This window comes from Merops nubicus, unplaced genomic scaffold (genome assembly GCF_000691845.1).
Source record: "Merops nubicus isolate BGI_N331 unplaced genomic scaffold, ASM69184v1 scaffold15765, whole genome shotgun sequence".
Lineage (NCBI taxonomy): Eukaryota > Metazoa > Chordata > Aves > Coraciiformes > Meropidae > Merops > Merops nubicus.
Window position 1 is genome coordinate 10,244 of NW_008607759.1, and position 14,124 is coordinate 24,367.

General features: G+C 43.3%; 1 protein-coding gene across 1 annotated transcript in view; it reads left to right on the plus strand.

Moving 5' to 3' along the window:
• LOC103772719 (protein Jumonji-like) overlaps window positions 1-12,924 on the plus strand; it is a gene marked incomplete at its 5' end in the record, with an annotated part of 18,730 nt that extends 5,806 nt beyond the window's left edge. The window contains 6 exon segments of the mRNA XM_008940060.1: window positions 1-78; window positions 888-1,070; window positions 6,214-6,344; window positions 8,383-8,539; window positions 9,991-10,098; window positions 11,916-12,924. The exon segment at window positions 1-78 is cut by the window's left edge and continues 30 nt beyond it. Coding sequence (XP_008938308.1) covers window positions 1-78; window positions 888-1,070; window positions 6,214-6,344; window positions 8,383-8,539; window positions 9,991-10,098; window positions 11,916-12,092 — 834 coding nt within the window.
• Between the last annotated feature and the right edge of the window lie 1,200 nt (window positions 12,925-14,124).

Here is a 14,124-nt window from a genome sequence, read left to right on the forward strand (position 1 = left end):
AAACTTGATGATGTGGTACATACCCTGCTGCAAGCCAATGGCACTCCAGGGCTGGAAATGCTTGAAAGTAATGTAATGGTAGGTTAACCCTGGGAGAAGTGTTCCCATTAGAGAGCCCAAGGCTAATCAGGAGGCTGTTTTGGAGGGGGATTTATTTTGGGTTTGTCTTACACTGCAGTTGATGCACAGGCTGTTGTTAAAATCTGCCTACTTGCAGTGTACACTCACATGGCATTTTTTAAACGAGGCTTACATAAAAATGTTGAAACAAAAATAAATGTGACAGTGCAATGAATACCCATTTTAATAGTGTCTGTAATGTATTTAACCTCACAAAGGGAGTGTTTTGTAAGCAGTCTGCCACGATTGGCATTTACGATGCCAGTGGAGATCTGAGAAGCCTCATACTTGATAGGATTTCAAAGTATTTTTGTCTCCCTTGTTTATTTTGTGGATACCCAGTTCCATTTAGTGCATGTAAGTATAAATTTGGGAGCCCACAACAAAACACCTTTCCCTCAGCTATCCGTGTTAACGTCTAACAGCAGTGCAGCAGCAAGCTGGATTTAGTGCCAACTCTGAAAAGATGTAGAAGGAAAACCGAGTGGCCTGCCTTGCTTCCTGCAGCAGTAGATAGTAGTGTTTTGAGTAGTTGGTGTTTGAGATCGTTTTGGCAAGCTGAAGTTTAAACTGGAATTCTCACTCCCAGCACTGAGCTTCAGCATGTGCAGAAGGGAAGTGAGGAAGGGAGCGGAGCTGAGCAGCTAGCAGAGCCCAGCACTCCTCCACAGTGGCAGTACCCAGCAAGGAAGGGGATTAACTTTTAAAGTTCTAATGTTTTTGTCTTGTTTTTTTGTTGTTGTTGTTTTGCTTTTCTGTCTTTCTAGATCTCCCCAGAAATCTTGTGCAAGGAGGGGATCAGGGTGCACCGTACTGTACAGCAGAGCGGGCAGTTTGTTGTCTGTTTTCCTGGATCCTTTGTGTCTAAAGTGTGTTGTGGCTATAGTGTTTCTGAATCCGTGCACTTTGCTACCACCCAGTGGACAAGTATGGGGTTTAAAACAGCCAAGGTAAGTTGAGAAAAGGAGTTAAAATGGATTCACAGCCCTGGCACCTAAACCGACAGCAAAGCTGACATTCCGGGATTGATAGCGTTGTGAGACTAGTACAGCTGCCTCTGGTTGTGTGGACTCTTAAATGAGAAAAAGGAGAAGGTTCTGCAAGGCATAAGATGATACGAAGTTGTTAATTGACAGCTAAAAACTTCTGTGTGTTTGAAAAATTCAGAAGATTGTTATGCCTGCAGAGCAGTTTGCGAGGAAGCTTTTCAGAAATCTCTTCAGAGCTAATGATAATATATTGTATTATGCTTACTAGTTTTTTTTTAAGTGATGTTTTCTAGAACCATTAGAATCTCAGGTGCAAATATCTGAATAACTGTGCTTGTTAGCTCCTGTGATAGGCAGTCAGTTAATACTCACAGCTGTACTGCTTGTCTTTCTCTGCCCCCTCTTTCAGGAAAAGCTGTTGATCAGGGCATTTTCAATTTTAACCCACTTGAAAATCCTTAGGTTTGCTGCCCAGCCCACCCAATACTAAGATGTAAATAACAAACCTTTCCTGTTTCCTTTTCACACAACTGACCCAGGCAGTTCACCTGCAGAAACAAACTGGCAAATTGTCTAGTCATCAAGATTTTGGCTCCGTTTCTGTGTTCCTAGGCAAAGAATACATGTGATTAATAGTGTTCCTGACCTCCTCAAATACACTATGGGTTATAGATGCTATTTTGGTAGTGTTTTATAGCTAAGACACTAGTAAATGATCATTTACAGCTTCAGACCAAGCCATTAGTAAATAATTAAATGTAATATGTTCACAGTTAGGGTTTGGTTCTTTAGGGTTAATGGAATTTTTCCAGCCTGGTTATACTAACTGTATATTAACTTAGTTTGAAATAAAAGGTTATTTTATTACAGATTTATTTTGGGGGAAGGTGGGAATTGTATATGTGTGTCAGTAAGGAATGAGAATCCTGAGCTAGCTTTTTCTGTCTGGAGGGACACGGTTTTATTAACTCTTTGTGCTGTATTTATTGCTCTACTGAACACTTGTTTAACGTTGTGAAAATGCTACTCCTGTAAGAGACAGAAATCACTATGCAGCAATTAAAAAGCTCTTCTTGGTGCCTCAAATTCTGAAGAACAGTTTCTTTTGATTAATTTTTTAAGAGCTTTGCACTGGGTAAATATAAGCTCATTGAAAATCCAGCAGATTCCAATCTATGATAACCTACCTTGGAAATTGAAGTCACAGCCCTCACAAACTTTACAAGAACCACAGATATGTGTTTATATCAAAGTAACTCCGGAAACGCCGACTGCATTGTTCTTTTCTTTCTTTTCTTTTAATTTTTTCATTCCTCCTCTTCTTTCTTCAAACTATCCTGTGTTCTGAACTCCCTTAAAGTTTGGAAGTTCTTCCTTGGTTCCTTCACTTTGCCATTTTCGAAGGCTGGCCAGGATTGTGCTTCTCAGAGGTTGTGAGACATTCTGTGTGACGAGCAAGATGCCCCTTTTGGACTGTTAATGAACTCTCTGACAAACAACTGTATCTTCCTGTCTGTTCTCAACAGCAATATTGACAGTTTTCGGCTGTTTGATACATTAACTTTGTTTTCATGCTGTGATACTGTGACCTGATTCTTTTATAGTGACTCTCTTTATATTACTAAACGATGTTGTTTCATTTCTGTATTGAATGAATGCTTGATCTCCTTTAATACATGGAAGAACGAAATTCTGCATATGAAATTGCATTGATTTCAGTTTATAAGGAGCTGGGATAATTGTTGGAATAAAAGAGTTTGTATAAAGCCTTTATAAAGGGAAAGACAGGTTTTGCCTAAACCGTATGTGGAACCAGGTTGCCGGCTTTGAAAAAATATGCTAAGGCCTTGTGATGGAAGAGTGTGTTTGGAATGGCAAAGGGGTAACTTCATATCCTCAGCGAAGGGACAGGGAAAAGTCAGAAAAGCTCGTTTAGGAAATGGGAAAACAGAGTATTGGACTGAGTGAGTGCACTCTGGTCTAGGGGTTTGGAAATAAGAAGGAATGTCTGGTTTTCAAGGAGGGCTTTGGTGGATTAGGGGCTACCAGAAACTTGGTGGAAAGAGGAGACTTAGGCAGTACTGTAACACCAGAGGAAAAAGTGCGGGCTGATGGGAAGTGCTGGCATCCTCCCTCACACTAGGGTAGTGGTGTGTGATACCAGAACCAAAACAGCTTCAGAGCTCAGGAAATCCATGGGAGGAGAAGAAACTGTTGTCTCGCTTCTGAGCAGTGGAACATCCGTATGGAAGAGCTGTGCTGTGATGGTGAGCAGAGATTTCAGAACCTTGAAAGAGCAGTAAAAACCCAAATGTCCACTACTGTGGTGTTTCATTTTAAAAGACAGGCTCGCATAAAACCAAGGAAGCTTGTTAAACTGGGAATGCAGAAAGAAGGGTTAAGTGCTTGCGTGCAGCGTAGAAATTGTTTAAAGATGCCATGTTAGAGGCTTATGACACATGTGCATTGCCTAGCAAAAAAAAAAAAAAATCATTCAAAAGGCAAACCCCCACACAACTTGGTGTGGCTAAACACCAGGAGAAAGGAGTCTTTGAAATGAGACCAAAAAGTCCCTTCTGTGTCCAGAAGATGAAAACGTAACAACCACTCCAGCAAGACGCGTGTAAACACACACGTGCAGCCCAAAAAGAGATTTCAAAGAACAACTTCCTCAAGTACAAAAAAACCCCAGAAATCTAGAAAAGACTTGAGACCAGGGCAACCAAAGTGGCTTTTGCAGCGAGGTTGTGGCCCCCAGGCCTGGAAATGTTTGGAAGGATGGATGGACATGAGAACCAGTTGACAGAGTCTGTAAGCATTTCTGGAAGACTTTTGGTGGGGTTCCTCAGAAAGGGCTCTTAAAGAAATTAACCTGCTACGAGTTGAGAGGGAAAGTTCACATGGTGAAAAATAACTGATTTAAAGGGAAGCAGAGGATGGAAACGCATGGTCAGTTTTTATCATGGAGGGAAATCTCTTCCTGTGCTCCTCAGGGATTTGTACTGAGACCAGTACAGTTCAATGTATCCATAAATCCGTTAGAAAGGGAAGTGAATAGCAAAAGCAATCCTTTATACTGATGCTGTTAATGGTAATGGCAACAAAAATTAAAGCTACAAGGTATTACAGAAATATCTCATGTTACTAAGTGAGAAAATGTGTTGATAAATTTTAGACTATTTAGGAGTGAAAAATAATCCTAATCCTATGGACACAGTGATGAGCTCTGAATGAGTTGCTGCTAACGAGGAAAGAGATCTTTGTATTCCTGTGGAACCTTTGGATTCCTTGGCAGCCAACCAGGTGCTCTGGAGAGGTTTGAAAAAAACCCTTGAATGTCAGGAATTGGGAGGAGAGACTAGAGACCAGAGCAGAACCATCCCCGTGGCACTGCGTAGGCTCTTGCCGTGGCCATGGCTTGAATACCTGAGCACTTCTGAATCTCTAAATGCAAAAGGGATATGGAGGAATTAGAGAAAGCACAGTGGAGGCTGATGATTAAAGGTCTGAATTAGCCTCTATTAAATATGAGAGGACTACTCAGCCTGAAAAATTGATGACAGAGAGCCATGAGAGTGATACTAGATCACAAGTGGTAGGGTGATGATAATTGTGATACCAACATTCCCTGTCTCGTAACGTGAAAAACGTGTCATTAAAAGAAATGATTAGGCAGCAGGTCAAAAGCAAGCAAAACCTGTTTCAAAATACTTCTCTGGGTATTCCAGCACTGTATGGAAGCGAAAACTGTGCATGGATTCAGAAATCCAGACAAACGCACAGACCCAGGGAGTTGTGCTGAAGGCAGCACAGACCCATGCTGGGCTCAGGAGGTGCCCGAGCTGCCAACCAGGAGCAAGCCTCCGTCTCCTCCCCCAGCACTGCGGCCTCTTGTCCTGGCTCTCTGTTGCCTCTGCTGGCTTTTGGTCTGGCTTGGGGTGGCTGCTCTTGTGCAGACTCAGGCAACATTCAAAGCCAATCTAACATGCCACAGAACTTGCACAGCACTGCTGAAAGTGCAGCTCTTCTGAGCCAGGCAGGCTCCAGCAGAACCTCCTGAAGAACGCTCCGCTTGCCTGCCACCCTCTTCTGAGTGCTCTTTGGCCAGCAAAGTTCACTAATCCATTCTGTGATATGTATGGGTTACCGCTTCAATGCATGCCATCTGTGCTATTAAAAGTAATAATTTAATGATATATGGGTTCTGATTAAAAAATATCATAATGAGAGTTACAAAGCAGGGTGAAAAGTATTTAAGGTTTAAGATAAATCTTCATTTTTGTTTGTGATGAGTAGGTATTTAGGGGGCTTAACTCCTAATTGAAACAGCACCTTCATGTCATGCTCCAGGATAAGCATCAGTTGAAAATTCTCAGACATGATACAAACCAAAACGTACCTCTTCAGACACTGGGAAAAGGAGACTTTTTCTAACTGCAGAGTCACTCAAGGAATTTGCATACACAGAGTTACAGAAGGGCTTAAAAATACCAAAATCACTCTGTTTCTGTTGGCAGGAATGAAAGATGCAGCTTTAAAACTCTTCTGCTCGTTGTTCTCTTTGATTGTTAAGCACCTGCCATGACTTTGGTGCTGTAAAAGATGCTAACCTGTGCCTGGGCATCCTTCTTTTCATTCTTCTCATTTTCTTCACATCTCTCCTATTCTTAGTTTTTTCCCACTGATTAATTTTATTTTTTGAAAGAAGGGTGTCCCTGAAACGTGGTGACACTGGAATACTTGTGTTTGGTTTCACTCTCTGTAGATGCAGACTTAAGTTAGCATTAAATTTCCCTGTGAGGTGTACCAGGAGAAGATGGCATTGCAGGTTGCATAGATGCCATTGTGTATTGCAGCTACGTTTTTGCTCTCCACTGGTGACTTTGGAAGAAACTGGATTTCCACTGAAAGGCCTGATTTATAACAGTCAGTTCAGTGTGAAGTTGGGTCTGGGTTTAAGTTAGGAACATAAATACTTTAATTTCTAGCATTTCTCTTAGTTTTAGTTGTTTTAAAAGGCTACTATTTGTGACATAAATTTCGTTCTAGATAACTTCCTCTTTTCAAATTTGCTGTAGAACTAATCTGGCAATTTCTGTCCCAGGAGATGAAGAGACGACGTATAGCCAAACCCTTTTCCATGGAGAAGCTGCTGTATCAGATTGCGACAGCAGAAGCAAAGAAGGAGAACGGGCCGACTCTGAGTACGATATCATCCCTTCTTGGAGAGCTCAGGTAACGAATTGGGGGCTTGTCCTACCTCTTTTGTTTTCATTGACAGACTCCAGAGGTGGATGATGTAAGTAACCCTTTCAGACACGTCTCTCACCTGCTTAACCGAGCACAAGCCCAGCAGACACTTGCAGACAGCCACAAGTGGAAGAAGCAGTTTCCTTGGCTGTATCTGATGGGAGAGTGCTCATGGGTAGGATGTCTCACTCCAAAAATTCCCCACTTTGGGCACTATCAAGGAATTAAAACTACAATTTGTTGTGGGGTTTTATTTTGTTGATTTTTGGGGCCCAGAGTCAAGATTTCCAGACATGTTAGCTGAGCTACGTGGTGCCAAGTGGTTAAATACCTTTCTTCAGGTTTTCAACCTCTTGGCATCAGTAGCTGCTGCCAGTCTGTGTCTGTAATGGGTTTTGCACCAGGAGCCCTTGTCTTCAGCATCAAGGTAGTTGTACTACACTCGTAGAGGTTATTTTGGATACAGAAAGTTGTCTTGGTTTAAAACTTCGTGTAAGTGGGCAGCTTCTGCACGGTGCCAACACGTCCCGCGTTAGAACTGGAGTGTTTTAAAGAAAGAAAAAAGTCACACTTCCTTTTTCTCTGCAGCATTAAGGAAACACGTTTAGGGCTTCTCTAAGAAAAGATAGGTAGGAAAAGAAAATATAATGTTGCCTGGCTTCCTGTGTAATGATCTTCTCTTTTGTTCCCTACCATGTAGTTGCTACCTATCTTTCAAGTTTGTGACAACTGGTACTCGAGATGTCAAGACAGTTTTGATGAATGGAATCTACAAACTGTATTTAACTAACTAGCATGTTCATTTGGAAAATTTCCAGTGACATATTGAAGGGGAAAACAGCCCATGTGTTGTTTTAGTGCTCAGAAAGAAATACAAAGAGGTGTGCTGACTGCTTTACCTGCAGCTGCTTCCCCTGTGGGAATAATCACTTCCAACTACCTTTTTTTTTCTTTTTTTTTTCCTTGAAGAGGAAAAGTCTGCAAGTGTGAAAGGTGAAACAGAAATGGTGGTGCCTGCTGTTAGACCATCACATCAACCTCTATCAGAGTGGTTCTCAAACTTGTTCTTACGCTTAGGTTGGAATTCTCTGGAGGATATCGGTCCTTCCTGTGGCTGCTTATGTAAAACAAAATCCCAAACCACAAAACCTGAAAAAAAAACAACCAAAGTGGAACACTGCACCGTATTTGTTTTTCCTTTGTTTTGTTCTGCTTGCTTGTTCCATGTCTTCTGCTGCCTCCTCCCCTGCTCTGCCTCGGTTGCTCAGTTTGCCCATGCCATTTGCTTAGCTTGGCTCTCCACCCACCTTCAGCTGTGTCTGTGGTGAGCTTTTTATCCTCCCCTTCCATCTGCTCCACGCTTTCCATCTTCCACTCAGCTCCAACCCGACCCACTCTCCCAATGCTGTGTAGGCCAGCATGGGAAGAATTGTCCACCATGGGTGAAGGGTGGCTGGAGGGCTTAGTCTTAACTGGCATCTCCTTCTTTTCCCATGGGTGTACAACAAGATCTTTGTCTTTTGGCGCAGCCACTTGTCCCGCTCCCTGTTCCCTGCTTGAAGCACCTTATGGCAGCAGGTCTTTGGTTCTTGGTTCTTCATCTCTGCCTCCTGATGAAGGTGGCCATGTTACTCCTGACAGCAACGGCTCCTCCTCCTCAAGGTGGCTTTTGGCAACTTCAGGAATGACAGTCACGTTGGCCACGTCTCCCGGCTCCGCGTGGCCCCGAGCAACTCTCGACCTCCAGGAAGTACTCGGCAGTCCCCAGTTCTCTGTGGAGCAGTTTGAGAACCACTGGCTTGATACGGTGGTCGCTGTTAAGATCCAGAGACAGCTCTTGCAGTCAGGCAGCGTTTCTGTGGTGCCGCTGTCTCACCACGCGTAGGGAGCGGCACCAACCTCCAACACTCAGGGCTTTGCTGTGTGGAGCTGGTTTCGGTGGTGCCGGTGGTAAAGGGGTGATGGCAGGTGGTTAGTGGCGGCGCGGGGCGGTGCCGTGGCTGACTGTGTGACACCTTGGCAGGGACACGGAGCTGAGGCAGCGGCAGCAGCTGGTCGAGGCAGGGCCTCACTCCTCCGCGCGCCAGGCCGACGGCAAGAAGAAGCCTCGGAAGTGGCTGCAGCTGGAAACGTCCGAGAGGAGATGTCAGATCTGTCAGCACCTGTGCTATCTCTCCATGGTGAGTAAAGTCCTTTGCCACCGCTGGGGCCCCGTCACCCCCAGTTCCGACATACTGTAGTGGGCTGCAGGCACTTGAGAGACAGCACGGGACTTAGGGGCATCTTACCCTCTTCATGCAAGATGCAGAGGTGTTGGGTTGGTGTCAGTTAGCACCAGTTGGCTTGCCTGTCCCCACAAGGAAGGAGTCAGCCACTCTAGACGGCCACGAGCGTGTCTGCGTTGCACGAGGATGGCTAACACAGATCCCTGGAGGTTGCCAGTAGCAGTGAGTGGTGGCAGGGCAGCTCTCGGGATGAGCTGACAGCTCAGGTACGTGCCCCGAGTCTCGGGCGTGCAGCTCCAGCCCGTGCTGCCACCATTTCCCATGAGCCAAACTGCAGGGCAGGGGTGTCCCATCTGCCACGGGAGCTGCTCTCTGCCAGCCTGGCTGCTCAGACATGGAAATGGCGCCCATGAACTTTCTACTCTTTTGAGAAGTAGCTGCCTGAGGGCCTCTGAAGGTGTGCTGAGCACCGTGGTGACACAGCCAGGTGCACAACACTTACATGCAGTGGTTTCACTGAAGATGGCAAAAGCCCCTCCCACAACCTTATGTACCACGGAGTTCCAAGATAAGATATTTAAATAAACAAAATACAGTACACAAGCTGCCACTCAGTCCTTTTTTCTGTCGTCTGTCATGGTTTTTTGGTTAGAAATGTTCAGAGGTTTGATGGAAATACAAGATAACTGTTAAAGGATCAGGTGTTGCCGTTTCCCTCCCTAGGACGGAACACGCTCAGTTTATACTTGTCTTCAGACCACTGTTGAAGCAGGACTAGTTTGAAGGAACTTTAAAATGAACTTATTTTGAAACCAACCAACCAAACCCTCATTATTTCTGGTCCATTGCTCTGGAGTAAATGTGACCGAGGGAAGGACTTTGCCTTGTTGCTCTGAACAGTAGGAAGGGACAAGAAGTCAACTTGGTTGTCAGATTCCTTTCAGACTGTGTAGGCTTGGCAGGAAGCCAGCTTAGCAAATGTGACCTCAGCTGAATGAGCCAGTAGCTGAGGAATCCTGCGGCCAAGCTTCTGGTTTTATCCTTACTCAAGACAGCATTTAAACTAATGGGAAACGGCTGCTTTCGGGCAACCTTTAGATCTGTATTATTTAGAGATTTATATTAGATATCAATAAAGATTTGGCTTTCATGACTGTTGGTGGGGTTTTTAAAAATTACATGTATTTGCCAACATTAGCCCTCAGAAATGGGTATGTACTTTATTCTTATATGTCCTGAACCATTTCACACTTTGTAGTGCTTCTTATTTAAGTCTCCTTCCACTAACTTGTCATGAAATACAGGTTTAATAATTCAGACAATAACTCAATACTTTGTGCACAACATGGCTGCAGTTTGGAGCTTACTGTGCTTCTCCCCCTCCCCCCTTTTGCATTTCCATGTAGGTGGTACAGGAGAACGAAAATGTTGTCTTCTGCTTGGAGTGTGCCCTGAGGCACGTGGAGAAACAGAAGTCTTGTCGGGGACTGAAAATGATGTACCGCTACGATGAGGTCTGTACCACAGCTCTGTCCTGCTGCCCAGCCCTGGGCCTGGCAGCCTGGAGTAGACTTAACCTTGCCTCTGTCCTACCGGGACCTCGGGAGACTGCGCTTGGGTTTTCTGGTTTATTATGATCTGAGTAAGAAACAGAGGGAGAAGTGATTACAGGGATGAAACCTGAAGCATAAGCTGCTGTTACCAAACAGTAAAGTCACTGAATGCTTTAAGATGCTGTAGAACATGAGCATTGACTCATTAATCAGTGGTGACCTCTGTACTTGAGGCTCACATCTCTCTGTTGGCAGCTCAAAGCTCACGCTGACTGACTCCAGTCCAGCCCAAACCTTCTTTAAGGCAAACGTGCAGAGCATTTGTAGGTGAGAGGTCCAGTGGGACGTGGCCGAGGGAGGATGGCAGAACTCAGGTCTGTCCTGGGCGCTGGTCGGAGCTACACCACAGTGCAGTCGGTGATGCCCCTTCACCCTCCTAGTCAGCTTCAGCCGAGGGGGCGCCTGGGGGATGGGGAGCGGGGCAGGATTTCCCTGTTAGCTCAGACTCTGCATAGTGAAGCAGTGGAAGAAACTACACAATCAGCTGAGAGGTCAGTGCTGGTACAAGTAGCTTTCTGAGACAGGGTTCTCAGCAGTTTTGGATGTATGGCGCCTAAAGGCAAGGGGAAAAACCCCAAAAGGTTGAAGGAAGCCTGAGGAGGATCATGCCCTTCATGCCCTTCTGGCTTTGCTGATCTTTAATGGTAGACTCTGTTCCGATATCAGGCGCTGCAGATATAGAGAAGTAGAACCTGCACAGCCCAGACAACAGTCAGACTGCCTCTGTAGTGTGGTAAACACCAACAAGCTGCAGGAAGTTATTCTGAAATTCTCATGTACTGCTCTTATTCTTGAGCGTATTCCATTCCTCACTCCTGTTTTTTCACAGCTCTGTTAATTCTGTTCAGGTTTTCAAAACCACTCTCTCCATCAGAATCACATACAATAATTATTTTTGTTAGGTTTGTATGATTACAAAGTAGATATTTTAGGCTGGGAAAGGCAACAAAAAACCTCTCCTTCAGTACCAGATGATAATTATTTTTGTCAAACCTAAAAAGCTGTCACAAAGTTTCTCCATTTCTGAAAGATAGTAACTGCAGGCCTGGTTATTATTGGGGAGTTTTTTTGGAGGGCTGTGAATGGGGAGAGTGAGAACCTGCATGTCAAATGCCATTTATTGAATTGATTTGTTAGGTAGACTTAATTGAGAAGCTGTTTCAACTTTGCACAAAAAATAACTTCTCACTTTTCTTCACTAGGCTGAGACAACCAGTTGAGAATAATCTCCAACCACCCAAACACTAAGTAAAAAAGTGGAATCTCTTGCTTAAATTTGGAACAAGTGTTTAGGAAAGAGTAAATTATACGCAGTGTTACTGCAGATTTAAATTTATGGCATTTATAACTTTGTTCAGCAGAGGGGTTTAAATCTGAAGAACATTTCTGCCCCCAGTGAAGTAGCCTTGCAGCCCAGTTTTTTAACTCTTGCTTAGTGGCAAGAGCTGAGACATTTCTGCTTCTGCTGATGTCTAAATTTGGAGCAGGGAGAGCTTCAGCAAGGGCAGTACTTGGACAGACCTACACAGCACTTTTTATGTAGCTCCTGGTTTTGTGTAAGTAGGATATGAGTGAAGCTTCTGCACAGTGTGCAAATACCTGGATTTGTTTTCTCTTTCCCCCCTGTTGTTTTCAGCACTGCCTCTCTGCCCCTCAGAAGTGCCTGGAGGAAGAGCAGATGCTCATTTGTGCTGATCTGTGTCTTGTTTTTCCCGCAGGAACAAATAATCAGTCTAGTCAATCAAATCTGTGGAAAAGTATCTGGTAAAAATGGCAGCATTGAGAACTGTATCAGCAAGCCTACACCAAAAAGAGGACCTCGAAAGAGAGCGACAGTGGACGTGCCATCATCTAGGCTTTCATCCTCCAGTTCATCCAAAAGTGCTTCAAGTTAATCCGGAAGATGCCAACACTCTCATTTTGTCAATTTATATATATTTTTTGTAATTATTATACCATAGTTTGGAGTACTTGCTGTAGAATACAAGCTGTCTTTGCACTAGCTCTAAAGAAGATTTTCTTCTGGTTTTAGAGAACTAATTTTGTTTTAGCATTAAACTGTTGAATTTTTTTTGTACTTAGACTAGATAGATACAGCAGTCTGATTTTTTTAAACTGCCGTATGTTCACTGTTTTAAAACAGGCAAGGGGCTGATAAAATATTAATTTGTATTGTCCCTATGGCTGAAAAAATAAAAAGCCTTTTTGGTAACTGTGAAAAAAAAAAAAAAAAAGGCTTTTAACCCATTTTTTGAATAGGTTAAAGTTTGATGTGTTTTATAATTTGTTCTCCAGTCATGTGAGCAGATTTTTCTAGAGAGGAAAGGGATAGGAGACAAAAAAAAAACTTGAAAGAAATTGCTTTACTTTGGCTGTCTTTTATTCTGTCACGGCAAGATGAGTTTTGTAATTTTTTAAATTGGAGAATACACACTTTCTTTGGGAGGTTATGGCAGCTGAAGATGGACTTTGTTTCCTAACTGTAGGCAAAAGGAGGAGATTTGGAGTATGTTCTCTTTTACCAGCACATCACTATGCATCTGTTTTGAGGGGGAAAAAATAAAAATTAAAAAAAAAAAAAAAAAAGGAGGAAAAAAAAGACTGCCTGCCTTGAGGAGTCATGTGAGGGAAAACTGTGCCTGATTTCATTAGGAAATCCATTCTGTTATTTTTTGGTGCTGTTGGCTACTTTATCAAAAACCCTTCAATAGCATCCTTTAAAAAAAAAAAAAAAAAGTGATTGAAGCCATAAGTGCTTCTTTTGTCATAGACGTGCAATCTTTCTAACATTCCATGTCCATTCCACTGCTGTTTTTCACACCTTTACACAGTCAAGCATTAATTTTTTGTTTTGAATTTTGTTTCATTATATGATCACATTTAGAGCCACTAGCAGGTCTGCATATTTCTTGTGAATGTGAAAATGCATTTGCTTTCATCTTGTCTATTTTTTCTCTTCATGTTGTAACAAAAAAAAAAAGAAAAAAAAAGAAAAAAAAATCACACCTTTTGTACATATGCCTGTAAATTTTTTTAAATACTTGAGCCTTTTCTTGGGGAGGGGGGCGGGATGGTGAAGAGACAAGATGAAGAAAAGCCTTACGTTTCACTTTCTTCATCGGTTGGATTGGATGCTTACAGGGTTTTTCTTGTAACATTTATAAGTGCTGCTTACATCACTGAACAACAACAAGAAATAATAATGGAGTAGCTGTTGCCCTTTTCTGGTTGCGTGTACAGTATGTGTGGAATAAAAAAGGGAAAATGTTTTCACAACCTGTTTTGTTTCGTAATTGAATTCGACAATACCGTAGCTACCCATATTGCACTGAGCTTGCCAGTGGTGACTGTCAGGAAAGTCCTATAATACAATTTGTTGGTTGTTGTTGCAGAAGACTGAACTGTTTTGGAATATTTAACAATAACATAAACAGAGTCAAGTGTTTTCAAATGTGGTTGTCTGGTTTTTATGGCCTTGCTGTGTACTTTTCCCTCTTGACAGTAAACTTCTGACTATGGCTTACAGTTTGACATTTAATTTATTAGCGCTGCTCTGCTCTCTTTCCTTGTAAGGAAAGACTTCATGTTGTTTATTGCCAGTTTTTTGTTTACTTTCCAGGTTTGTACTACGAGGTTTAATAAAAAAACAAAACTTTTTTGGACATTTTGTCTGTCTTCTGGAAAGCGAGTGAGTCAAGTCAGCTCCTTCAAGGAAAGCTCCTTTCGGCGGCCGGACGCCTCTCCCAGCACATGTCTGACTGGAGGTACTGAGCGCCTCGCCTGCATTTCCCAGAGAGGGGTCAGGGAACAGGAGCTGGAGTGACTCCCCGAGGAAAGCAGCCACTTCCCAGCTGGCCAGCAGCAGGAGGTGCCTCATTCCCAACCCTCAGCTCTGCCAGGGCAGGTTTTTGGGAGGGACCCACATCA